Here is a 26,605-nt window from a genome sequence, read left to right on the forward strand (position 1 = left end):
GAATGGGACGCGTCACCGCCAGGGGAGGCACAGCCGCGCCTGCGCACCAGGTCGAAAGACAACGGCCAGAGAGGCCGCCGCCAGCCAATCGACAGCGCCCTTTTCTCCCTTGGCGTCCCAAAGATGGGATGTCAAGATTTTATGAATGCTCATTTCCTTTGCACAAGAGTTTCCTTGTGGACTGCGCTGCCAAGTCTACTGGCACTATGAGAATAAGAGGCACTTGAATTTTCCACAAGGAACCTTAAGTATTGGCTAGGCTGATGCAGTTGAGGGCTGCCCCCGTCCCAACAAAGAGATCCTGATAGCAGCATTTCATATATGTAGTTTTAGTAAGATGAACCACTTGACTATCATGGTGAATTGTATTAAGGCTCAAAGGTTAGTTTTTACTTGTCCCAGCTTGCTTGTGTTTGGCTTACCCTGTGAAATAGCAGCCTTGTAGGCTTCACTATTCTTTTTGTGCTTTGAGTAGTTAAAATAAATTCTGCAAATTGGGCAGATGTTGGAACTGATTCTAAAGTGTATATTGACATTTTTGAACAGAACATGGAGATGGAGGAACTGAGGACACCTGAAGTTGAGGCACAGTCTTCAGTGGATTCCAATGAAGGTTCTTTTAGTGTAGCTGATATCCCTGATAGTACTTTCAGCATATCTACCTCGGAGATCTCACCAGTCTCTCAGCCCAAGTAAGCCATTCCATTTTTTTGGCCATTTCTGCATAGTATTACATCAAGAGGCATTTCACCTGCTGGAGATACTTTCTGATGAAGCAGTTTATAATTTTTCTATTAAAAAAATTAACCTTTCATCTGTTCTAAACAGAAACTGAAAGAAGTATGAACTTGTAAGATATTGTCAGGGACTGGATTGAAAAATAGTTGCAGCTCCCCCCCCCCCCGAACCTTCCCCTTGATTTAGAACAGTGGTTTGCAGAGGGGCATAGTGCTGAGGGGGAAAGCTGGGAAATACTGGGTGAGGAACAGCTAGAAGAGGAAATACCAGGAGAGAGACAGCTGGCAGATTCACTGTCTTTAGAAAGCATTCCTGACCCCCCTTTGCCTAAGACTAGACGGGCTTTGAGAGTGATAGAACAGAAAGCACAGTGGCAACAAGCTCAGATTACCCGACATAGGAGTGATGTAGATTAATGGGTACGGAGGGGGTGAACCTTTACTGGGAGCAATGCCATTCCTAGAGAGATATGCATTCCTTTGTCTCTCGCTGTGATTATTAAAGAAACAAATGGTAAGAATGCTCCTTTCATTTGATCTGCTTATTTACTGCCACCAGGGAAGGGATCCTATTCCTCGAAGCCTGACATAGGTAGCCAACACACTGCATTATGTATTATATATATATATGCACTTTAAGAAAACTACACGAGGTTACCAACTGTTGACTCTCTGACTTGATTCATTCATGGCAGCAACTGATACCACATTAAAGTTAGGAAACTGCATTTGTTTTAAGTTGAATTATATTGACAGGGGTAGTATTGCTCCATAGCTAAAGATTCACTATTGACATTTCTAATAATGCCAGTGAAATAATGATAATAATAATAATAATAATAATAATAATAATAATAATAATTTATTTATACCCCACCCACTCTGGGCGGCTTCCAACAGAACACTAAAATACAATAACCTATTAAACATTAAAAGCTTCCCTAAACAAATTCCCTACAATTGCACACTTTATGCAAGAAATAATAGAATACGTCATTTGAGTAGAAGAGTACTCTCCCTCTCAACAGACTAACTGGGGGTTGGATGCATTATTTAGTAATATTATCCCTCCTTTCTCGCAGACTGGGACTCAAGGCAGTATATACAAATATATGCAAAAATGTAAAAACGTATAAAAGATGTTCCCTCACTGCCTCGTTTCATATATTGGGCTATATGCAGTTCTTTGTCTTCTGTGGTTACCAGGCAACTGCTTTAATACAAGGGTGCTTTGATGTGTCAAGGTATTAGAAATTCCAGCAAAAATATTAGTTATTTCATAGAAGTAAAAAGCATGTTTGTTTTCTTTTCCTTCAGTGCAATAGAAAACTCCAGTGCTGATATCCCTGTAGCTAGCTCTGCTGAAGCCGAGCAGCCAGAGCCTGAGTGTGACCTGGGTGGAGCACTTGAGGGCCAGCCTCAGGGTGACTCTTCGTCTCTTGATATTTCTCCAGAGGGGTGAGTATTAAAATAACTGCTGCCATAGGCTGTTCCATTGATTTTCATTCTTCTTCTTCTTTTAATTTTCATGTCTATTCAAAGAGATGCAAGGTGACCAACCAGTGGCGGATTTACGTGTAAGCTAAGCAAGCTCTAGCTTAGGGCCCCACTCTCTTGGGGGCCCCAAAAAATTTAAAGGGGAAAAACCCCCTGGATGTAATAGTAATTATCTCACTATTTATATACTTCTTAATTGTATTTCAGTTCAACAATTACATTGATAAAATACATATTTTGTTATTACCATATAGCATATATTCAACACAAAAAAACAGCAACAATTTGTTGTTGACAAAGGACAGCTGGACATATAAAGGGCCCCATTACCTTCAGTAGCTGAGGGCCTCATCAAACCTAAATCTGGCCTGTGACTAACAGATAGTAATAGATAAAAACTAAAAACAAACCTAGTTCTTAAAGACCAACCCCCCCCAGTATATGCTCAAGTAAATAATCTAACACTATCCTTGACTAGCAATGTATTTCTAGATAATCAAAGTCAGTCACTCAGAAGAGCTTTTTATTGCCTGACCTCGCAGGTTTGATTTTCTTTTTCTGCCCCTTCAATAAGGTTAATGAGGGGCAGTATTCCTGTACTTGAAATACTTCTGACCACGTGTCACTTTACAGAAGATGCTGAAAAAGAAGCAAAAGTTTTTACCAGCATCCTTGGCTAAGCAGGTTTCCTCTGGCTTGCATTGCCTGTCCGTGTTGGAGGACAGACTTTTTTCACAGTTGAGACCATACTTGGAATATTGCTGCTCTTCACTAAAACACTTATTTTATCAAGTTCAATAGCAACTGACTGGTTCTCTGTGAGAATTCTGTGCTGTCTATATTCCATGTATTGATATGTAAAAATATTTTGAGTTAGGTGTTTCTGATGTTGCTGTATTTTCAGCCTTGTAGGTCAACATATAGAAAATATATCTTCACATGGGAAGGGAAAGATAACTAAATCAGAATTCGAACCCAAAGTTCCTGCAACTGAGCAAAAGACCACTCCAAAATCTGCACTGAATGCTTCGGGTAACATAAGAGGGGAGGTAGGTGATAATAACCTCAAACACCCTGTAGGGATACAAATGGTTCAAGTAAATGTTTATCTCTCACACTAAATATCAAAGAACATTTTGCTCCCTTTGTGGTTTGACATTTCTCAGCTTTATACTTTCTACAGTATTAGTTCTCAGTGCTTACTTTAAATGGGCAGGTACTTAACGTGCTGCTTCTGTTACAGCTTACTTTCGACTACTAGCAGATGATGCTCATATTTCAAATGTGGAAAATGCCAAGCACTACTATTGATTTTATGGGACGCAGGTGGCGCTGTGGGTTAAACCACAGAGCCTAGGACTTGCCGATCAGAAGGTCAGCGGTTCGAATCCCTTCGACGGGGTGAGCTCCCATTGCTCAGTCCCTGCTCCTGCCAACATAGCAGTTTGAAAGCACGTCAAAGTGCAAGTAGATAAATAGGCAGCGCTTAGGCGGGAAGGTAAACGGCGTTTCCGTGTTCTTCTTTGGTTCACCAGAAGCGGCTTCGTCATGCTGGCCACATGACCCGGAAGCTGTACGCCGGCTCCCTCGGCCAATAAAGCGAAGTGAGCACTGCAACCCCAGAGTCGGTCACGACTGGACCTAATGGTCAGGGGTCCCTTTACCTTACTGTTGATTTTATTTTAACATTACTCTCATGCTTACATGTGAAAGCACATTCAAAATACAGTAACTACAGCAAAAACAGTGCCGAGACCAGCAGATAAAATGCACCACCCCAGACACTAAACTTGAAATGCTTGTTGGAATCAGCTGGTTTGTTCCATCTTCATCCCTACCTTGGAACTGGAGGGCAGACTCCTTCCAGATTTGGTTGTTTACAGGAAGAGCCACAGTTGCATGGACAGGTTCTTGTGTGACTGTTCCAGTCAACAGACCCATCTGGAACTTGGCTCCACTGCTCTGCCTTGGACAGTCACCTAGCTGCAAAGTGGTGGCAAAACTGAAACTAACCACAAGATAGGATGCCATACCATTTTTTAAAAAACGACCTAAATAAAACATTTGTAAAAGGTTGGTCCTTAACAACTGTAGTTTCCCAGCATTTTGGAACTTGAGTGAACATAGAAAACCATTGTTAAATCAACATATTTCTTCTCAGTTGAAGATGAACAATGCAGGCATTACAGAAATTCACTCTGAAACATTGAGAGTTTATGGCTTATCCTTTTTATGATTTTAAAGGAAAAATCCGAAAAATCAGTGGCATTGCGAAAAGAATAAAACTCCACTCCTTTCTTACTGTAAATATGTAGTAGCTTTCAGCAAACTGGTGCTTTCTAAATGTTTTGGATTACAGCTCCCATAAGCTCTGACCATCTCAGCTGGTTCTGATAGGATTTGCAATCCAGAACATCTAGAAGGCAACGGGCTGGGGAAGGCTATACTAGATTCTCTGTTTTGGTATCTGCAACCTTGTAAGTGATTGGGTTATTCCCTTCATGATAGTCTGAGTACTACTGAGTACCTTAAGGTCTCAAAAGTATAGTAGGACACACATTTCATTCCTTTCTCTAACCAGCACATTTTCCACATCACATTCCCCCCAAACGCAAGCTATGTTTTGCAAAATAACAATAAGAAAAATTGTAAAAGCACTGCTATGCAATAGAATGGTCAGCTTACCATGCAGCCTGCTGGGCATAACTTGCCTTTTAATGTTTGGTTCTTGAAGCCTTACACTGTTTTGATTGCTTGCCTTATTGCCTGTCTTGTTGTTTTTTGTTAATATCTGAAAACCTTGCAGAGAAAAGTAGGAGAAATTGACCCAACTTCTGTAATAAGCCCAAAGGATCCAGGAGATATTCCCACTTTTGATGAATGGAAAAAGCAGGTTATGGAAGTGGAAAAAGAAAAGAGTGAGTTCAGGGGTTTTTTTGGGGGGGGGGGGGGAGGTTGTTGGGTTGTTCTTGAAAACTTTGAACAGACTTACCCCTTAAAAATCAAGTATTTAGCACTGACCCTTTTTTATTTAAAAAGAAACTTTCAAAACCCTTCCCAAAGGGGGAGAGACTCTGGTTTTATGTATAACTGTATTTTTTGTTTCATTCACGAGTTTTGTTAACAAATGTCCTTTTGCGATGCAGCGCTTGTGTTTCTCTAATCGGTCTGTTTTAATCAGGGGGCCAAGACCACTTGGGGGCCATGGGCTGCAGTGTCCCAGCCTGCGCAGGGCCTCTTCACCTGCCTCCTCTTCCTGCTAGCCCAGCTGTAGCCCTTGGGCTGGACCAGTGCCAGCTCCATCCACTCCTTGTGTGCTGAGTGAAGGTGGCTGGGAAGCAGTAGGAAAAGGAAAGCCTCTCTGATTTGAGAGGAAGGAAATCAGAAAGCAAGATAAAAGATTGTGAAGCGGGGAAGAGAGGAGGAAAAAGTGAATGTTAAAGGACCAGGGAGGAAGGAAACTGGCATGTTGTGGGTGAGTGGAGGATTAAGGTGCAAGTGAAAGGAGAATGGGAGAAGAAATGCCAGGAGGTGGGTAAAATACTTTGAGAGGCATGGCGAGGGGAAATATATTTATAAAAAGTCTTTTCCACATAGAGACTCTGGATCAGGAAATTCTGCCTCCAATGGAGAGGCTGAGCCACAGTGTTTCCTGAGCCAGGTCCTGTACTTAGCTTGAGGAACACTGAGCTAAGGAACTTTTTCACCACCGTTTTGTGACTGGGGTCAGGGGTGGCCAGTAATTTTCAGTCCATGGGAAGATAGAGAACCCCTGATCTAGATAAACATACGGCTGTAGTGTAATCAGCTGTGCAGAGATCAGTTCCCCCCTGGAACTGTGGTCTTGCCTTCCGTGTCCTTGGTCTGCTGGCATAATAACCAGCTCACTAAGACATCATAAGTATCCCAGCCCTACAGAAGGGAGATGTAAGGGGTGCTCTGTTTTTACAACACAGTCTTTAGTCATAGCAGTTTCTGTTAGATAGATCTCCCATTTAGCAAGGGCTGAAATGATTGTCTAAATGCAACTGATTAAGTATTTTGTACCGTAAAAGAACAAACCAAAGGGTGCCCAGTTTTTATTTTTGATATGACAGAGGTGTTCCCTAATTGGTTTTTTAAGGACCCTTGTTTCATTTTCCCACCTTGCGATATCAGAAATAAGAATTTGGGCACCCCCTTTAGTTATTTACTTTGTTGAATAAAACTAGGACATTCTGGCCTACAAAAATTGGGCTTTCCATGTGGAAGGGCTGCAGAGCCAGCCTGTGGCTGTCTAATGGGACAGGCTGAACTGGGTGGGGTGTGCAGGCCAGGTGCAAGCCATGCTCCTGTGCTGCGTCTCGGCCACCTTGGCTCATGGGGTGCTGCCTCTCTTCCTCTCCAAATCACTGACCCAAGCCCACCTTCTCCATGCTGCCTTTGACACAATCCCCTATTCCAGCATTAGTGCATGTAATCGAATCACCTATTCTTAGTTCTCTTTTGTACTTTGCTGTGAATTTTCTCATATGCACACCTGCTTGAGATTAAAACCCCACTTGACTCATCTCCCTAATCTTCTAGTTTCTACTTGGTGCAGTGTTTGAAATTAACCATGCACATTTTGCTACTGGCAGGGCTCCAACTGCGACCATGTGGAGATTTCTGGGCGCTAGGTTGGCGATCACAGTTGGCAAACCTCTGTCTTAGTCCATAGTTAATACAGTGGTACCTCGGGTTAAGTACGTAATTCATTCTGGAGGTCCGTACTTAACCTGAAACTGTTCTTAACCTGAAGCACCACTTTAGCTAGTGGGGCCTCCTGCTGCTGCTCTGCCGCCAGAGCACAATTTCTGTTCTCAACCTGAAGCAAAGTTCTTAACCTGAAGCAATATTTCTGGGTTAGCGGAGTCTGTAACCTGAAGCGTATGTAACCCGAGGTACCACTGTAACCATTTCAGTTTCAACTGTGTGTGTTTCTCCTAGCCTACTGGGACAAGTGAATTGCTGTAAGAGCAAGCCACAGTCAAGCAGTGTAGCTGAAACCATAGAATTGTAGCATTGGAAGGGACCCCAAGGGTCATTTAGTCCAACCCACTGGTGAACAGACATTCTGTTGTGGCGACAACAACCTACCATATTTTTCGCTCTATAACACGCACCTGACCATAACACGCACATCGTTTTTAGAGGAGGAAAACAAGGGAAAAAACATTCTGAATGAAACAGTGGATGTATCATTTTTGTGCTTCATGCTGTGGCCACAGACATGTGATCTGATGGTGAATTTGGGGTGACCCAATGCAAAAATCCTGAGAATCCCTGTGCATCCATGGTTTGTAACCACGTTTTTGCACCATTGCAGCCCCAGGCAACAGTGGGTGCGTGATTTTGGGGGGGCAGGCTGTAGCCATGAACATGCTATGTGCTCTGATGGTGAATTTGGGCTGACCCAATGCAAAGATCCTGAGGATCCATGTGGATCCATGTTTTGTAACCACGTTTTTGCACCATTGCAGCCCCAGGCAACAGTGGGTGCGTGATTTTGGGGGGGCAGGCTGTAGCCATGGACATGCTATGTGCTCTGATGGTGAATTTGGGCTGACCCAATGCAAAGATCCTGAGGATCCATGTGGATCCATGCTTTTTAACCACGTTTTTGCACCATTGCAGCCCCAGGCAACAGTGGGTGCGTGATTTTTGGGGGGCAGGCTGTAGCCATGGACATGCTATGTGATCTGATGGTGTATTTGGGGTGACCTAATGCAAAGATCCTGAGGATCCATGTAGATCCATGCTTTTTAACCACGTTTTTGCACCATTGCAGCCCCAGGCAACAGTGGGTGCGTGATTTTTGGGGGGCAGGCTGTATCCATGGACATGCTATGTGATCTGATGGTGAATTTGGGCTGACCCAATGCAAAGATCCTGAGGATCCATGTGGATCCATGCTTTTTAACCACATTTTAAGTGGGGAGGGAAGGAAAAACCCAGAACGGACAAGGAGCACGAGAGGGGTGTGCAGAGAAGCAGCTGGCTAAGAATGCAGGAGAGGGGTATAACTGGGAGGGAGGAAAGGAAGGCAAAAGTTTTCCCTCACCTACCCACCCAAGCCAGCCAGCTCGTGTGCGCTCTCTCTCTCTCTCTCTCTCTCTCTCTCTCTCTCTCTCCTGCATGTTTTCTCCTCTGCTTGCCTGGAGGGGAGGGGCTTTCCCTGCTCTTTGTTCCGTTTGAGCAAACACAGCAAGGAAACAGAGGTGGGTGGGCAGTAAGACCCTGAGGCAGAATGCCGGAAAGCAGCCACTTCCTCTTTTCAGCTTTCCCTTCTCGGAGACACGTGATTTGAATTTTTTTGCCTCCCCTCGCGCCATTTGGCTCCAGGGACCACACATTCGCTCAATAACACGCACAGACATTTCCCCTTCCTTTTTAGAAGAAAAAATCTGCGTGTTATAGAAGGAAAAATACGGTAGATTTCAGTGTGTTGTTTGGCACCTAGCTTACATACCTGAGTTCAATGCTTTTTTCTGGGGGATGCAGGGGTACAGATACCCCTAAACATTTTGTAAACATTTGTACTTTTGTTAATTTACTGTATTTATTCCCCCCGATTTGAACTATAAAATGCATGCGCGTGACGTCATTTTGAGCATATGCGCAAGCGGCAAAAGCCGGAAGTAACGCGATCCGTTACTTCCGGGTCGCCGCGGAGCGCAACCCGAAAACGCTCACGCCGAAGCTACTTCAGCCCAAGGTATGACTGTACCCCTAAACTTTTTTTTAGAAAAAAAGCACTGTTTGAGTTTCTAGCACCAACTTGGTGGGAGCATTTCTACCTAGGGAAGCAATGAAAACGTTTATCCATATATTGTCCGAAGTTGTACTATCCATTCTGTCACGTCCTGACTCATATATAGACCAGGAATTTATGTTCTTTAACTAAGGCAGTAGGTTTATTATTTGTGTGAGCCTATCTGTCTTGATTTAGAGGGATTCTGCTTCCCGTGTTAATGCATTTGGTTTTTTTAGTAAAATTTATAAGAGAAAGTATAACATAGAATTTTGCCTGGTTTTTTGGGGGGAGGGGTTAAAAATATATGTACACATCAAACCTAAACTTATTTACTGCTTCAACAACATAAAAGGAGTCACTTAAGGCATACCATTTGCCATATTTATGAAATTTACAGAGTACTTCTTTGTTTAGTCAGAAGTAAGAACCACTCTGTTTAATTGGAGCTTGCTTCCTGGTAACTGTATAGGATTAAAATGCCTTAATCTTTGGAATAGACAAGAATTACTTTTCCTTCTTTCCTTCTTCCTTCTTACTAGACATTTTGTTTTTTTATATATATAATATTTTATTAAGTTTTATCCAAGAAAGAAATTACATGAAAAAAAAAACACAGAACAAATAAACACTCAAGCAAATAAACATTCAAGCATAATACAAGAACCAAACAATTAACATGTATGAAAAACAGAGAAAAAACAAGAAAAAAGAAAAAGAGTAAAACACTAAAAAGATTCAAAAAGTTAAAAATAAAAACCCCTCTCTTTAATTTCTTACCGTCCATAAACTTATTTCTTTGACTTCCTCACACCCCCCTTTCTTGTATTCCAGTTTAGAATTAATTAGCAAATTCCTTCATTATTTGTTCCTGATTTTTATCTGATATCTATCCCTTCTCTCATATTCTTATTTTACCTTTTTTCCTAGAACCTCTTCCTTTCATTTCAATGTCATCAACATTCAAAAATTTTACAATGTTTTTGTAGATAGATTTTAAATTTCTTCCAATCCTCTTCCACCAACTCTTCTCCCTGATCTCGAATTCTGCCCGTCATTTTTGCCATTTCCATATAGTCCACTACTTGCATCTGCCACTCTTCCAAGGTGGGTAAGTCCTGAGTCTTCCAATGCTTTGCGATGAGTATTCTTGCTGCTGCTGTAGCATACATTAAGAAAGTTCTATCCTTCTTTGACACCAATTGGCCGACCATGCCCAGGAGAAAGGCCTCTAGTTTCTTCAGGAAAGTATATTTAAATACCTTTTTCAGTTCATTATATATCATCTCCCAGAAAGCTTTAATCCTTGGGCACGTCCACCAAAGGTGAAAGAATGTACCTTCCATTTCTTTACATTTCCAGCATTTATTGTTGGGCAAATGATAGATTTTTGCAAGCTTAACTGGGGTCATGTACCACCTGTATATCATTTTCATAATATTCTCTCTTAAAGCATTACATGCCGTAAATTTAACCCCGGTGGTCCACAACTGTTCCCAGTCAGCAAACATAATGTCGTGTCCAACATCTTGTGCCCATTTTATCATAGCAGATTTTACCGTTTCATCCTCAGTATTCCATTTCAACAGCAAGTTATACATTCTTGATAGTATCTTAGCCTTGGGTTCTAACAATTCTGTTTCTAATTTTGATTTTTCCACCTGGAAGCCAATTTTCCTATCCAAATTATAGGCCTCTCTTACTTGAAAATAGTGTAACTAATCTCGCACCTTATGTTTAATTTTCTCATAACTCTGCAATTTCAATTTATCACCCTCCTGTTCCAAGATTTCCCAATATTTTGGCCAATTAGTCTCCATATTAAGTTTTTTCAGAGCCTTTGCTTCCATAGGTGAAAGCCACCTTGGGGTCTTGTTCTCCAAAAAGTCTTTATACTTAATCCAAACCTTAAACAATGCTTTTCTGACAATATGGTTTTTAAATGCCTTATGTACTTTAACCTTACCGTACCACAGGTATGCATGCCACCCGAATGCATTATCATAACCTTCTAGATCCAAAATGTCTGTGTTCTCAAGAAGTAGCCATTCCTTCAACCAGCAAAAAGCTGCTGATTCATAATATAGTTTAAGATCTGGCAGGGCAAACCCCCCTCTATCTTTCGCATCCGTAAGTATCTTGAATTTAATTCTGGGCTTTTTACCCTGCCAGACAAATCTGGAAATGTCCCTTTGCCACCTCTTCTTACTAGACATTTTGAGTGATTAAAATATTTTTTGCGTCCCAAGAGATTCCTAATACTTACCACACTTTTTTCCTCCTAAAAGGGAACTGTGTGTGCGTCTTATGGAGCGAATGCAGGTGGGAGAAGCCGCTCTTGCTGGCTTTTTGGCGAGGGGCTCCCTGGAAAGCCGGCAACAGCTGCTGACACTCTCCTCAGCTCTCTTTAAAGCAAGAGCTGTGCAGCGTGTCTGCCTGCTCACTGGCTTTTCAACAGCATGAAGAGGGGGAACTCTGTTCCTTCAGTGTTTTTCCTTCCCTACCCTTAAACCCCTCTCCTGCATTGTTAGCAGCCTCCTTCTCCACACACCCCATGTGTGCTCCTTGTCCCTTCAGTGATTTTCATTCCCTCCCCACTTAAAACGTGGTTACAAAGCACAGGTCCACATGGATGCTCAGGATTTTTGCATTGGGTCACCCCAAATTCACCATCAGATCACATAGCATGTCCATGGCTACAGCCTGCACCAAAAAAATCACGCACCCACTGTTGCCTGGGGCCACAGTGGCTCAAAAATGTGGTTACAAAGCACAGAGCCACATGGATTCTCAGGATTTTTGCATTGGGCTACCACATCTTGGGACGCAGGTGGCGCTGTGCGTTAAAGCCTCAGCGCCTAGGACTTGCCGATCGAAAGGTCGGCGGTTCGAATCCCTGCGGCGGGGTGCGCTCCCGCTGCTCGGTCCCAGCGCCTGCCAACCTAGCAGTTCGAAAGCACCTCCGGGTGCAAGTAGATAAATAGGGACCGCTTACCAGCGGGAAGGTAAACGGCATTTCCGTGTGCGGCTCTGGCTCGCCAGAGCAGCGATGTCACGCTGGCCACGTGACCCGGAAGTGTCTCCGGACAGCGCTGGCCCCTGGCCTCTTAAGTGAGATGGGCGCACAACCCCAGAGTCTGTCAAGACTGGCCCGTACGGGCAGGGGTACCTTTACCTTTACCTTTACCACATCTTAATGATTTTTTTTTCTGCATCTCCACTTGTGTAAGAAAAATGATTACTTTTACATTTGGGGAGAGAAGGGATGCACGGCTGCGCTTATCAGCCAAGAGACCAGTAGCTTTGGATTCCTCATCCTTAAACCTTTCTAGCTCAGCAGGTTATTAAATTAATCTGTTGGTTGACTTCCGGGTTGGCGCCATCGCCGAATGGCGGACTCCCTCCGAGCTCCGGAGGGAGTCTGCTCGGCAGGGGCTGGGTTCTACCGTGCCGGCGACGCGGGGACCCTCAAAAACCATGGGCGCTGAAACCCATGGGCATGGTGACTCGGCTGGCACCGTTTGCGCCCCCCCGACCACGCGAAGGAGCCTTTTTAAAGGCTGCGGAGCGGGTGACGGGGGGGGTGGTGCTGTGAGTCCTCCGCTTCCCCTGCCGAGCGAAGCCGCATGCCATTTGGCGGAGAGCGCTGACTTCTTCCATTGAAAATCTGGACTTAAAAGAACAACCCGTGAGTAATTGGAACTTGGATTAAAAAGGGGAATAAATTTTTTCTTAAATTCGGAGCGAGCGGGGGAGGTATAAAAAGGAAGTCAACCTCCCCCCTGTTGTAGAGGAGCTAAAGCAAAGGACCTGACAACTAAGATCGAGCGCAACCTTTTCTTTTGATAAAGATATTAATTTCGCGATGGAAAATTATAAGCTGGGCTGGAGGAGAAGAGTGGAATGTGAATTAAAATACAACCCCCCCCCCCCGGAAGCCCCGGGAGCGATCCGTGAGAGTGCCTGGAGAGGAGAAATAGAGGTTTTGACAGCTGTCAAAGGAGCTGCCAAAACTGAAGAACAAAAAAAGAACTTTGTTACGAGGACTTTGCTGGTTACATTTGTTATAAATTGGATATAAACTGTTTAAAACAAGGAATAATAAGTTACTTTGACTGTGGGTTATTACAAGTATTGCTGGCATGGAGTTTGAATCGGACATTTTATCTCCTGGGAAACTGCAGAAATGGAACACTATTTTGTCTACAGAGGTCTACACACTAAAGGAGACAATAGATTTATCTATTGAAGAATGGAAGGGACTTGACGTAATGTTTTGTTCCTGAATAACAAAGCCTCTGTAGAGGAATTACAAGCTTTTTGGAATTAGAACATTTGTGCAGGAGAGCAGGGGGAAAAAAAAAAGAGGAGAAGAGAGAACATCAAGAACAACAAGAAAAACAAGAACTGGACAAAGTTGGAAGATAGACCCTTTCTAAGATTGGACATTTGAAATTAAAGATGATTAAAAGACGGTAAAGATTACTAAAAAGACGGCAAAGTGGACTGGTGAAGGATTATGGCTTAGATTATGGTTCAGATGTGGGAGCTCCAGGAGACAGTGGATTTGATGGACATTGGGAACGCAACCGGGAAAGGGGGGAGGGAAATTTGGAATCCAAAGGGTGTTAAATTATATTTTATTCTTTTTTTAATTCTTTTATGTTAATCTGTATCTTATATTAAAGAGGGGAACTCGTGGAAGGGAACAGGTCGATTTTAGGGGATGGGAAAATATTTTTTAAATTGGGTTAATGATAATAATTTTAAAATTTGGGGTAAGAATTTGTTGAATCTATTTGAAAGAATTGGAATACAAGAGGGGGTGGGGAGGGGGAAGTCCTGGAAAGATGATATTGAAAATAAGGCCTTAAATTTGGATGTTTTTTCTTTTTTTTGTTATATTTGAAAATCTTTAATAAATATTATTTAAAAAAAATAATAATAATCTGTTGGTTACTCCTCCCAATCCATTTCCCCATTGTGATGTATATTTTTAAATTGTAAGCCTGAGGGTAGGGGACTGTGTTGTTTACAATGGTATATAGTCTGCTCTGGAAGCAGGTTGTTTTGGCTAAAGAGCAGGGCAGATTATTTGTTAAATGCAAGTACAGTCATACCTCAAGATAAATATGCTTCAGGTTGAGCGCTTTCGGGTTGCACTCCAGCGACCAAGAAGTAACGGAGCACATTACTTCTGGGTTTCGCCACTCGTGCATGCGCAGACGGTCAAAATGACGTCATGCGTGGAAGCGGCGGCACACGCAGACGTGCTTTCGCGTCTTACGTTTCGTTCAGGATGCAAATGGGGCTCTGGAACAGATCGCGTTCGCATCCCGAGGTACCAGTGTATTCTAAATCTGAGCAATTACAAATACTACTGTTAACTTCATGTAAGTATTAAATACTGCTGCCTTGTATATAAATCTCTAGCTTAGAAGCTTGGAAGTAACGGCATAGTGATCTTTCTAATTCGTTGGTATGCTTCCTTTCGTATGCAGGTCAGTCAATGCACCCATCCTCCAATGGAGGTCAGCATCTCACAAAAAAGGTCCAGAAAAATAGGAATAATTATGCTTCAGTTGAGTGTGGTGCCAAAATACTGGCAGCTAACCCAGAAGCAAAGGTAAGTATACCACCTCAAAGGCCATGTTGGTGGACGTGGCAATACTATTGATGACTTTGTCAGTTAAATATAACAAATAAATTGGTTTCTTGTGACACTGTTTCAAAGCTGGAGCCTTCTTGGTTCAGTTCTCCCCAGAGAATACACTGAGAGGATTCCCACTGCTGCTGGCTTGGATGGAAAACTCTTTCTGCCAGTCAGCTGGCCCCTTGAGAGGGAAAGAGCTGAAGAGACAACGGGCAGTGTTGGCACCAACGAGAAGTGGCCATGCCAGCCCATGAAGGTGAAGTTCCAGGCGTTTTGGACTACAATTCCCACCAGCTGCAGGCAGTATGGCCAAGGTTTAGGGGGGCTGGGAGTTGTAGTCCAGAACATCTGGAGGGCTACAGGTTGGAGAAAGATGAGCTAGAACAACTCTATTCCATAAATTTATGCTAGAATAAACTTGTTTATCTTTAAGGTACCATAGCACTTCATCTCAAGAAAGAAAGAAAAGACGCCAGCATTTTATGGCAGCCTAGATGGCAAGGGGCTCTTCAAAGTCCCACTCCAAACGGCCCCACCAATGAATTGGTATTGGGGAAGTAAAGTTCAGTGGGAGACTAAGGTTCTTAGGATAGCATTGATGAACTGAAGCTTCAGCTCTAATTTTTACATAACTTAAGCAGCACTCCTTAAGTGCTCTAGAATCTTGTCAGGCTAGGTAACGTATTATTATTATTATTATTATTATTATTATTATTATTATTATTATTTTATTATTATTATTAATGTATACCACCCTATACCCACAGGTCTCAGGGCGGTTCACAAGACAAAATCACAATATAAAACCACAAAAAACATAATCAAAACAAAAACATTTTAAAAGGGCATGGGAAGTCATTTAACCCAGCCTTAGAGATCTAGCTGTGAATCTGTGGATGAGATGTTTTTTAAACTTAGCTCTCCACAAATTAATGCCTGCACTGTTTATTGATCATCTTGGTCTTCATATTGGAGCATAAATTGTCTTGTTCAAAATGTGCCTGAGTATTTCTGTTAACACTTCTTTAGAAAGCCAACACTTGTTTCTCCAGGATTAGCAGAGTAACACAGTGTTACGAACATAAGAAGATGCCTTCTCTGTTGAATCAGGCCTTGGTCCCATCTGTCTTGCTGGCTGTGGCTCTCTAGGGTTTCAGACAAGTCTTTCCAGGCCTTACCTGGAGATACTGTATTTCAAATCTGGGACCTTCTGCACACAAAAGGTGGTCTCCTGCCGTTGAGCTATGTCCCTTCCAAATTGCTGTGTTGCAGTTAAATACTTTCAGACAACATGACCTGTCTTCAGGGTTGTTGTCCGTGTTTTAACTGAAAAGGGACACACAAATAATACTGTAAATTAAACCAAAGGCATGTTGAGATTTCTAAAAGTACTAGCAGTAAAAAAGAGGCCAGGATTCTTTTAAGTGTTATTAACACTTAATGAAGTGTTATTTTCCTTCTTTATAGAGTACATCAGCAATACTAATGGAGAATATGGATCTCTACATGCTGAATCCATGCAGTACTAAAATCTGGTAAGTAGTTATACAGCTAAGTGAAATAAATATCTGTTATGCCACTGAATTGTCTACAGTTTCTGGCAGGCCTTGATAGCCAAGCATTGTATGCTACTAGCCTCGTGTGAAATGTGATTGCATCAAGTTATTGCAACAATTTATAAAGCATTTTCAAAGAAGATACTGGTTTCATCAGAGGGAAGTTATACATAAGAAATAATTATTAAAGATATAAAATGGCTTTGACTTTTAAATATATTAATTGCACAGCTTCATGGTTTTTCTTTCTAGTTTTTTTTTCCATATGCAAGTAAATAATTTTGTTAAGGTCCAAATATTTTCATATCAAACAAAATCATAACAAAATCCAAAATGTAGGGAAAACATGGAGTTTGGCCAGTGAAGTACCTATTTTTATTCCTAAGAATGTTTCTTACAAAAGTTTTTCAAGAACTTTTAAGAAGCAGTCCTGTAGCATCATGAAAATCTATACCCCCCGCCCAATACTTTGTTTTTTATTCAGGATTCGTAATAAAACCTGATTTTCTGCATGTAAAATCCTATCTTCAGAATGGTTCAAAAGGTTTTAATTTGACTAACTTCCAACTGCCTCTGACTGGAAATTGACCCCTCGCTAGGCTTGGGCTGTGAAGCACATTGAACATTGGCTTAAGGAAGGCTTGTCTGCCCACTGTAATAATGCACCTTTGGTTTTCTAAAGATCAACTAAATTCTTACACAGAATTATTAACCATTTCCAACTTGGTTTTCAAATGTAAACTTCTAATAAACTGTGCTAGGAATTCATCAAAGAAATGGAAGGAAATCTGCAGCCCTACTCTGCATAAAGTCTGTGCCTCACTCAGCACTTGCCTGAGCAGGAAGGGACTTTTACGGATTGCTGGTGCTATCTATATGTGTCAGAGCTGCCTCTAGGTCCCAGCTCACAGAGGACCAACGCTAGGCTGTAGTTATGTACAAAAGTCTTTATTGAGGTTCAGTTTCCATTTTAAAGCCGCAGCGCGCAGCTCTACGTCTCAACCCTAGACCGGCGAAGTCCCGTCTGAGTCTCCGCCCCTTCCACCCCAGTTTAAGACTCTCGCCTTGCTCCACCTCTTCCTAAGTTCCTTTCTCCTCTGGGCCCTCCTGCCCGCTAGGGTTTCATCCTTTCTGGACTCCTCTGACGCTGACCCTGATGATTCTTCCCCCTCCTTCCGGCGGGCTTTAGGACCTGGTTCCCTATCCGGGCTACCTTCTGTGCCGCTCGCCTGTACCTTTGAACTTGGCGCGCGCGCCCAGCCTGCAACTTTCCTCTTGACCGTTCCCTCGCTCTCCGATGGAGGCGTGGCCACCCCTGACTCATCTTCTCTCGCTGGTGGTGAATATGTGGGCTCTGATACCTGGGACTCCTCCCCCCCACTACGCTCTGGTGGGGAAGCTGGTCCTGATTTCCAACTGCTGCTCTGGGAGTCCCCGCTGGCCCCTTGTTTCTGGGGTGTCCCCCTTGGGTCCCCCCTTGCCCTGCCCATCGGCGCCCCCTTCTGTGAATCTTCCAATTCGCTGGAGAGGCTCACGGAATCTATTGGGCTGCTGTCATCCTCTCCTACGCTGCCCTCGGATTGCTCCCCCTCGCTCTCCATCTCCTCTCCTCCCTGCGCTCCCGCTGAGTTCCTGACAATATGTGAAAATGCACATGAAGGGCCCTTTGAAGCATGTTTCCATGGTGAATTCTACCTACTCAGTTCAGCTGGACTTTCTCCCCACCTGCCAGGTTTGTCGTTGAATTGTGTGAACCAATTCAAGTGAAGCAGCTGGACATTGCCAACCATGAGTTATTCTCATCTACTCCCAAGGATTTTCTGGTGTCTATCAGCGACAGGTATGTCTCGGGATATGAAGGTGAATGTAAGGTTTCTTTCTTTCACTGCAACAGCTGCTTAAGTTTCATTATTTGGGATGGGCACATCATTACCAGTCGTTGGGACACCTATTTGATTTGTCAGTCTGTCATGCCAGCCGGGGGGTGGGCAGGTGGGCAAATTGGTAAGCAGAATATGGTCTTGGTAGTCCACAGCTTTAAAATGGCCAGCATTTAAAGCCAAAATGTACTGAGGTTACCACTGAAATCCTTTACTCATCATCTGCACTAGGTGGCTTAAGCGTTGTCCATCGTAACCTTGTACCTGCAATAGAGTATTTGTGATACCCATTGCAGTAACAGTGATTTTTGTGTATTATAAGGGAGGTTCTGAATTCGTTGGTTTCTGAGAGGTTACTGTGTGTGTAACATCTTTCTGGTGGGTGTTGTGTTCTAGGTATCCAACAAATAAGTGGGTCAAGCTAGGCACTTTCCATGCCAGAGATGAGAGAAATGTCCAGAGCTTCCCTTTGGATGAACAGATGTATGCCAAATATGTAAAGGTAAGTTTCTGCAGTTACTACAAGTTTCTCACTTGTTCCGTTGATTGTTGTCATGCCACTTCACATACCTGCCAGAGTGTATGGCGATGTATACACTGCTTGATTGCAAAGACCCTCAAAGTGCTTGGCCTTTGTTGTCCAGTCCAACCTTACAGTTCTGTGATTCCGTGCCAGCAGTGCCATAGGAGGATCCAACCAAGTCTGTATGAATCACAAGTGTATGTCAATACTTCTCAGTACCTAATCTTAGACAACTGCAAGTTTGGACAGTCATGACAGATACCTACAGCTGGAGGACCTCCTTTAAGTCCTCTCTTGGCCGGTGCTGTTGGCAAGGAGAGAATGCTCCCTGCTGCTGCCTCTTCTCTACACTTTCGCATTTGCAGCTGCAGCTGCAGGTGAAAACAAGCAAGGAAGACTGCTAGGGCACTTTGTAGGTGCCCCGTCAGATGTTGTTGTACTCTTAACTACCATCAGCCCCAGCCAGCATGTTGTGCCCCACCCCCAAAGATGAGCTACAAGTTGGCCGCCCTTGTTTCAAGACAGAATATGCTCTTCACTAACTCTCATTATTGTGTTCAGTCCAATTCCATTTTTAAAAAGTAGAAATAAATAGAGAATGAAATAGAACTGCTGGGCAACTTAAATGCTGCCCCTCAAGGGGAAGGAAAACGGGTGTTTTTCCTTTTAAAAGTGAGTACAACCATAGGAGCCAACTCCTAGGGTCTAAGGGGGCTTTGCCCCCCCCCCAATAAAATATTTGACGGGGCTGGGTCACTTCAAAGTAGATTTGCCATTCAAATGGGATGTGTGGCCGCGTCATTATGCAGGGTGGGTCTTACCTGGGCCCTCCAGTATTTTATTCAAGTTTGTACTCCTGACTACAACTGAACTGGCAAACACCTTTGCTTGTTTCAAGTGCAAGAGTTTAAGTTGGGGAAAAACAGCCCTAGAGATTATCTCCTGGATGCTTTAGGTCAGGCACCTCCAACTTCAAGTAGGCTGTGATCTACTATCCAGTATCAAAAACTGGCCATGATCTACCACGCTCTCCCATTGTCATTCTTCAACTTAAACATACAAGAGGCCCCGTGGAACATGTGTACTCTGTATCCACGGGGCCTCTTTTAAAGGACTCATCCTGTATTATATTTGGCTGCGGAAACCCAGCCAGATGGGCGGGGTATAAATAATAAATTACTATTATGATGCTGAAAATAGTAACATATTATTACCCCCCCCACCAGCCTCCCCCCAGGGTCCTTGGCGCACATGGGAGGCCTACATGCCCCAAAATGTCCGGTTCCTCTGTGGGGCGGGGGGCTTACTTTCAAGTAAATGCTGCTAGGCTGGAGCTGGAAAGGTCCACACAGAACTAGGAGGGAGAGCGGAGGGGCGGGGGACCTGGTGTTTTCTTTCCCTGGGAACCACCGGGAGAGGGGGGAGGGGCACCATCGTCTCTCCGCGCACCGCCCTTCCTGCGGCTCCCTCCGCAGTGCTGCAGCCTGTGTGCCCCCCCCCCCCGCCTCTCTGCTTGTGGCTTGCATGGGGCGGACGTAGACGCCTCACACCTTTCTGGGACTGGCCAGCTGGCTGGACATTGGGCAGAGCCAGCAGTCGGAGAGGGGTGCTTGAGGAGGTGGCCCCAGCACCTGCCAGAGCAAGCCTGGCTAAGTGGAGCCTTGACCGCCATGCCGCCTGTGGAGTCGCTCTGGCCGTGGCCGAGCGCCCGGCAGCCATGAGCGAGGGCGGAGGCGACGAGGCATGGTTGTGCAATCAATCAAAATCCATCCTGCGATTGACCGGTTGATACTGATTGACAGGTTGGACATGTCTGCTGTAGGCCATCCGGTTGTCTGACTTTAGGGCAAATTGTTGTTTGCAGGATGCTTCCTTGCGATGGGCTTCGTGTGTGATAAATGCACGTCTCCTCTGTGCCAGCGCCAGCTGTTCCAATGCAGTTTGAGACCCTGAGGAGTTGCCCTGTCCCCTCAGATCCTCATCACAGGGGATGTTTTGTAGCATCCCCTGTGGAACCTCCGCTGACAGTCCCAGTTTCTGCCTAGTCACCAGTATTCGGCTCCTGCTGCCCCTCATCTGTGTAGTGGGGGTCATTTGCATGGAACCACCATATGCCAAAAGGGGCACCTGATGTTGTAGGGCAAATAGTTGTGAAGGGGGAAAGTGTTTTGTGTGCTCAGTAAAGGCACTACATGGCGGAGAAAGAAGAATAGTTGCGCTTGGATGCAGGTGCAGAGAGCGGCTTCAGGACCTGTTGGGCTTCGTGGGAAGAATGTCAGCCGTCTGCTTCTCATGCATAGGGAACCCCATCTCAGGTCACTGTCCTTTCAAAATCTTCAGCTTCCTTTTTTTTTCTAAGAGAAAACAAAGAGGGTTACGAAAGGTGAATGGAATCATGGAAGGGGGGAAAACATGGCTTAAAAAATCAGGTGAAAAATAAAATACTGCGAAAGCAGCTGCTGGTTTTCCAGGTACATACATCTGTGGGAATTTTGTTCGCAACCAGAGATTTTGTACGTGAGAAGATGGACTGGAGCCCAAATTTATTAATAATAAGAATAATAATTCATTATTTGTACCTCGCCCATCTGGCTGGGTTGCCTCAGCCACTTTGGGCAGCTTCCAGCATATATAAAAACACAGTAAAACATTAAACCTTAAAAAGCTTCCCTGTATAGGGCTGCCTTCACATGTCTTCTAAAAGTTGTGTAATTCTTCCCCGCCCCCCCTGCTTATTTCCATGCTTATTACATAGGGGGGGGGGAGACAATACTGAAAAGGGGTACAACTTAAGAGGGGAGGGAAAAGGAAAGAAAATGAAATTTAAACAATTTCATGTTACAATAAAAATAAAAATCTCATTATCATTTATACCCGACCTCCCATTTATTCCTTAATTCTTTTTACATAAATTTAATGCCATATCAAAATACTATTTTCATATTAATATTTTCACAATTTATAAATGTTTATACAGTGGTGCCTTGCAAGACGAAATTAATCCGTTCCGCGAGTCTCTTCGTCTAGCGGTTTTTTCGTCTTGCGAAGCAAGCCCATTGACTGCTAAGCGGATTAGCGCTTTTAGCGGCTTTTAGCGGCCTATCGGCTTAGCGGATAAGCAGATAAGCGGCTTAGCGGCTTAGAAAAAGGGAAAAGGGAAAAAAAAACCGCAGGAACTCGCAAGACATTTTCGTCTTGTGAAGCAAGCCCATATGAAATTCGTTTTGCGAAGCACCTCCAAAATGGAAAACCCTTTCGTCTAGCGGGTTTTCCGTCTTGCGAGGCATTCGTCTTGCGGGGCACCACTGTATAAGCAATTAATGAAAACTGCTGGGATCACTCAAAAGCTGCTACAGATTTTAACAAGGTATAATTTTGTTTAAGATATGTTCTGAAGGCCTCCCACTTTGATACAAATTCAATTCTCGGTTTATTTTTTATTTTTTCAGATAGACTATCTAATTCAGCATATTCAATCAATTTTTGTATCCACTCTTGTCTAGAAGGAATTATGTCGCTCTTCCACCTTGTAGCTATAAGAACTCTCACTGCCACTGTTGCATACAAAAAAGGTCTTTAATTTTTTTAGGAATATCTGAATCAACCCAACAGATATGCCTCTGGTTTCCTAATAAATGAGATTCTTAACATTTTTTCTAGTTCAAAGTGGATTTCCTCCCAATATTTCTTTATTTTGCTACATTACCACCATATATGGTACAGTGAGCCTGTTTGGTCTCCACATCTCCAACAATTACTTTTGGCTCCTTAGTATATTTTGGCTAATTTCCATTGAGTTAAATACCACCGGTGTTGCATTTTTAACAAGTTTTCCTTTATGGCATATCACATAGTAAATTTCCAACTATTCTTCCACAGGTTTTCTCATTGGGATATTGTTATAACATACCCCAAGTCTTGAGACCACTTTATCATGACTGATGTAACTTCCTCCTCCTCGACTTCCCAGTCGAGGAGGCGGCGATAAGCTTTAGAGACGTTTTTACTTTTTGAATTTATTACGTCAGATTCAAATCTCGAGGTTTCCTTGGCAAACCCTTTTTGTTTATCTACTTTAAAGCTTTTGAATATTTAATAATATTGGAACCAATCTGTAATGACATCTCTTAATTCCTCAAAGCTCTTAAGTTTCAGTTGGTCCTCTTCTTCTTTCAAAAGTGTTTTATAGGTAGACCAATTTTCCCACATGTTTTTTTTCTTCATCACTGTGGCCTCTACTGGAGAGGCCCACCACGGGATTTTGAACTCCAACTGATCTTTATATTTCTCCCAAACTGTAAGAAGTGACGTCCTTATGATATGATTTGAGAAATCTCTGTGTATTTTTGCCTTTCCATATATTAAATAAGCGTGCCAACCCCAACAGTTATTATGTTCCTCCAATTACAGATAGGTAGAAGTGTGCATGCACACGAAAGCTCATACCAAGAACTAACTTAGTTGGTCTTTAAGGTGCTACTGGAAGGAATTTTTTTATTTTGTTTTGACTATGTTCCTCCAAGTTCAGCATAGCCATATCTTTCAAATTGCACCAATCCTTCATCCACATGAGGCAGGCTGCCTCATAATACAACTTCAAATCGGGCAGGGCGAAGCCACCTCTATCCTTTATATCTATTAAAATTTGATGTTTAATCCTGGGTCTCCTGCCCTCCCATATAGATATTTCTTGTTGCCATTTTTTGAGGCCGCCAGAATTGGGATCATTTGAAATAAGAAAACCAGTCTAGGGTTTAAAAAGCTTCCCTATACAGGGCTGCCTTCACATGTCTTCCAGAAGTTGTGTAATTCTTTATCTCCTTGACATCTGAAGGGAGGGTGTTCCACAGGGAGGGCGCCACTACCGAGAAGGCCCTCTGCCTGGTTCCCTGTAACTTGGCTTCTCACAGTGAGGGAACCGCCAGAAGGCCCTCGGTGCTGGATCTCAGTGTCCAGGCTGAATGATGGGGGTGGAGGCACTCCTTCAGGTATACTGGACCGAGGCCATTTAGGGCTTGAAAGGTCAGCACCAACACTTTGAATTGTGCTCGGAAACATACCAGTGTTTCCAGTGAAGATCCTTCAGGACCAGTGCTATGTGATCTCGGCCACTCCTAGTCATCAAAACATCAGATAAGGAGAATTAAAATACAGATTATAGGAACATAAACAAAATCTTTGGATTTGCATGCAAACATAGGAGTTTAACAATTCCTGAACATGAACAGCCAGCCTTTTAGAAAGTAAATATAACACCCCAAGTAAAATAGTATGTGCTGTGTTCCTACCTTGGTTAGATTTTTTTAAAAAATACACAAAGGTAGGAATGAAACATAAAACTGCAAAGCTTCTTCATTCATATTCATAATTTCTACCTTAATGGAACTGTACGTAACGTGATTTATGTTTGATTTTCTAAGCCAGAGCTATGCAAACTATGTAGCAACACGTTAGTGTGTCAGCTGCAGTCCGTGACTGCTCCCCGTGGTCCTCCCGGGACTGGAAAGGGGTTAGTTTAACTTCCGGTTTGCTAGTAAAACTGAATTAATGTGTCACGAAATAATGCATTTCTAAAAAGGGTGTCGCTAAGATGACAAGTTTGGAAAGCTCTGTTCTAACCTAATATCTTAAAATAGAGAAGCCATTATATTTTGGCAGATCAGTAACTGATATTTGCAAGAGGCAACGTTAGGTTTTTTTTTATTTGTCTTCCAAAAACTACCTGTAGGTTTATTTCTTCTGCTGTAGTGCAGTTAGAAGAAATCCAAAAGTAACAGATTTAGGAAGTGGAAACTAATTTTATATTACACAGTTAACAAATGAAAACATCTGACAGCAGTGTTTTTTCCTTGGTATACAGTCGGTACTGTAATTTTTATGCATGTCAAAGTTTTGATCATATAACAAGAAGCTGCAATTTTACTCTGCATGTTATTGTAGACATTAATGTGCATCTTCCCTTCCCTTGCAAATGCATCCTTTATAGCGATTATTTGGGGCGGGAGGCAAAGAGGGAAGGAAGGGTAACACACAGTGGTCATGTTCCGTAATTCCTTAAGTCGCTAATATTGTTGCCTGTGGCATGCATACAGTCTATTGACACTTCTTTTCCCCCTTTTCTCTTGCTTCAGATGTTCATCAAGTACTTAAAGGTTAGCAACCTCTTCGTAACGTTGGGTGCCTAGAACACGGGTGTATTCTGTGGCTCAGCACACTAATGCATGGCAAGAATTAGAGTCGGGCAAGATCTTTTCTGTTACCACATGGCTAATATAAGCATTCTTTTTCTATTTTGTTATGAAAACTGTTACTTGGTGCACCTGCAGGCCATTCATTATTAAATGCTTTTTTATTATTCTTTAGGTGGAGTTGGTATCACATTTTGGATCAGAACACTTTTGTCCTTTAAGCCTTATAAGGTAATAGTTGATGAAATTGAGCAGATGCTTCTAGTCTCCTGTCACCGTGAAACATATTTTTCTGGTGCTGCCCCCCCCCCACTCCACTCCCCAAATAACTAATAACCCCAGCCACTGAGTTTCAAAAACACATTGGTGTTTGCAAAAGCCATTTATATAGAAAGACTTGATAACACTCACTGTAACAGATATCTTGAGAACTAATTGGCTTTATCTATAAAGTTGTGAAACATGTGAAGTCTTGAAGCAGTGGGAGCTTTCATCTGCTATGCATCTCAGTTTTACACAGGATGCCAGCTAGACAAACTCTCTCTGAGGAGATGAAAACTGCCTCCGTTTCCATTTTAATTAAACACGTTTTTTTACAGGGTGTTTGGAACTAGCATGGTTGAAGAATATGAAGAAATAGCTGATTCACAGTACCAGTCTGAAAGGCAAGAGCTTTTTGATGAAGACTATGGTAAGGAAGCAGACTGGTCACAATTTAAGATTAGCTTGATTTTTTTGCTAATCATTTCTAAATAATAAGCGAACCCAGAATGCTGGGCAGGCAAGGGGGCTAAAAGAAGTACTGAGGAAACTAAGTTGGGCAGGGAGGAAGCCTGACAGAGACCAGCCATGGTGAAAGATTAGAAATGGTGAGGTGAGCTTTTTGTATATTGCAATTACCTGTGAGATCATTGTGATATTGATCTAAAACTATATAAAACTATAGCTGTGAAAACTCGGGCTGAGGGGTTAATTGAAGCAAATTTTAAGCAGACCTTTGCAAACTATAAGGGCCAGAAAGTACATTTCCTAAACCTGGTGAAATTTCAGTAAGAGAAGTGGCTGAATAAGACTGCAGTCAGAGAACGGGATTTAGTGCCTTACAAAAACCTTTAATTTCTTGCAAGATCAGCAGAAATTGAATTAATTATGCAGAATAAATGGTGCAAATTGCACAGATTCTGTCAGATTCACCTTTCCTAGGCTTACAATTCCTGATTTTTTTTTTGGTATCCTTCCATGAGCCATGGTCTTTCCCTTCAAAGGTCTACACCTTTAAAAAGACCCATATCCAGGAACATTTTTCAAAGGGGCCCAAAGTCCAGCAAACAGTGGCAGAGCAGTAAGATTGTAAATTGCTAGATTTGTTAAAGTGCTTCAGTTTTACTAAATATTAATAGAATTCTATCAAAATTAAAAAGAAGGCTCTTGTGCCTTGTAAGTTAGCCTCATCATGTTTGCATTCATTGTTCATAGCATTGTAAGGCAAGAGATTTAGTTTCACAGTCAGTTGGGCAGAATACTGATTGCATGTTTTTCCCTCTGCCCCCACAAGTAAGATGACTGGAGACATGAAAATTTGGCTAGGAGGCTGGAATATATTTTGACAGAACTATGCCTCCTTGTGTCTAGAACCTTGTCTCCATAAGTTTCATTAAAAAGGCAGTTTAGCCCAATGCAGATTTTCCCATCACCACAACTCTATGATGGCAAAAGCCATACCTAGGGGCAGTTTTTGAGTCTCAGCTGGAACTTGATGAGGTCAGGGTGAGACCCACAAGGCACTGGGGAGGGTGGGG

The 26,605-nt window shown here is 42.9% G+C and overlaps 1 protein-coding gene across 2 annotated transcripts in view; it reads left to right on the plus strand.

Moving 5' to 3' along the window:
• Positions 1-517: 517 nt before the first annotated feature.
• The window catches only part of SUCO (SUN domain containing ossification factor), a 40,078-nt gene continuing 13,990 nt past the window's right edge, over positions 518-26,605 (plus strand). Inside the window, exons 1-11 of one of the 2 annotated variants that reach the window (XM_079981186.1) lie at positions 519-692; positions 2,055-2,195; positions 3,139-3,283; positions 5,041-5,152; positions 14,508-14,632; positions 16,127-16,194; positions 17,948-18,055; positions 18,492-18,597; positions 24,750-24,770; positions 24,982-25,037; positions 25,406-25,497. In XM_079981186.1, the coding sequence (XP_079837312.1) occupies positions 550-692; positions 2,055-2,195; positions 3,139-3,283; positions 5,041-5,152; positions 14,508-14,632; positions 16,127-16,194; positions 17,948-18,055; positions 18,492-18,597; positions 24,750-24,770; positions 24,982-25,037; positions 25,406-25,497 (1,117 nt within the window). In that variant the 5' untranslated portion in view covers positions 519-549. Of the gene's footprint in view, positions 693-2,054; positions 2,196-3,138; positions 3,284-5,040; positions 5,153-14,507; positions 14,633-16,126; positions 16,195-17,947; positions 18,056-18,491; positions 18,598-24,749; positions 24,771-24,981; positions 25,038-25,405; positions 25,498-26,605 lie in introns of both variants that reach the window. The other variant, XM_079981187.1, reaches the window with a different exon arrangement.

Source organism: Podarcis cretensis, assembly GCF_951804945.1.
Source record: "Podarcis cretensis genome assembly, chromosome: 6".
Taxonomy (NCBI): Eukaryota; Metazoa; Chordata; class Lepidosauria; order Squamata; family Lacertidae; genus Podarcis; species Podarcis cretensis.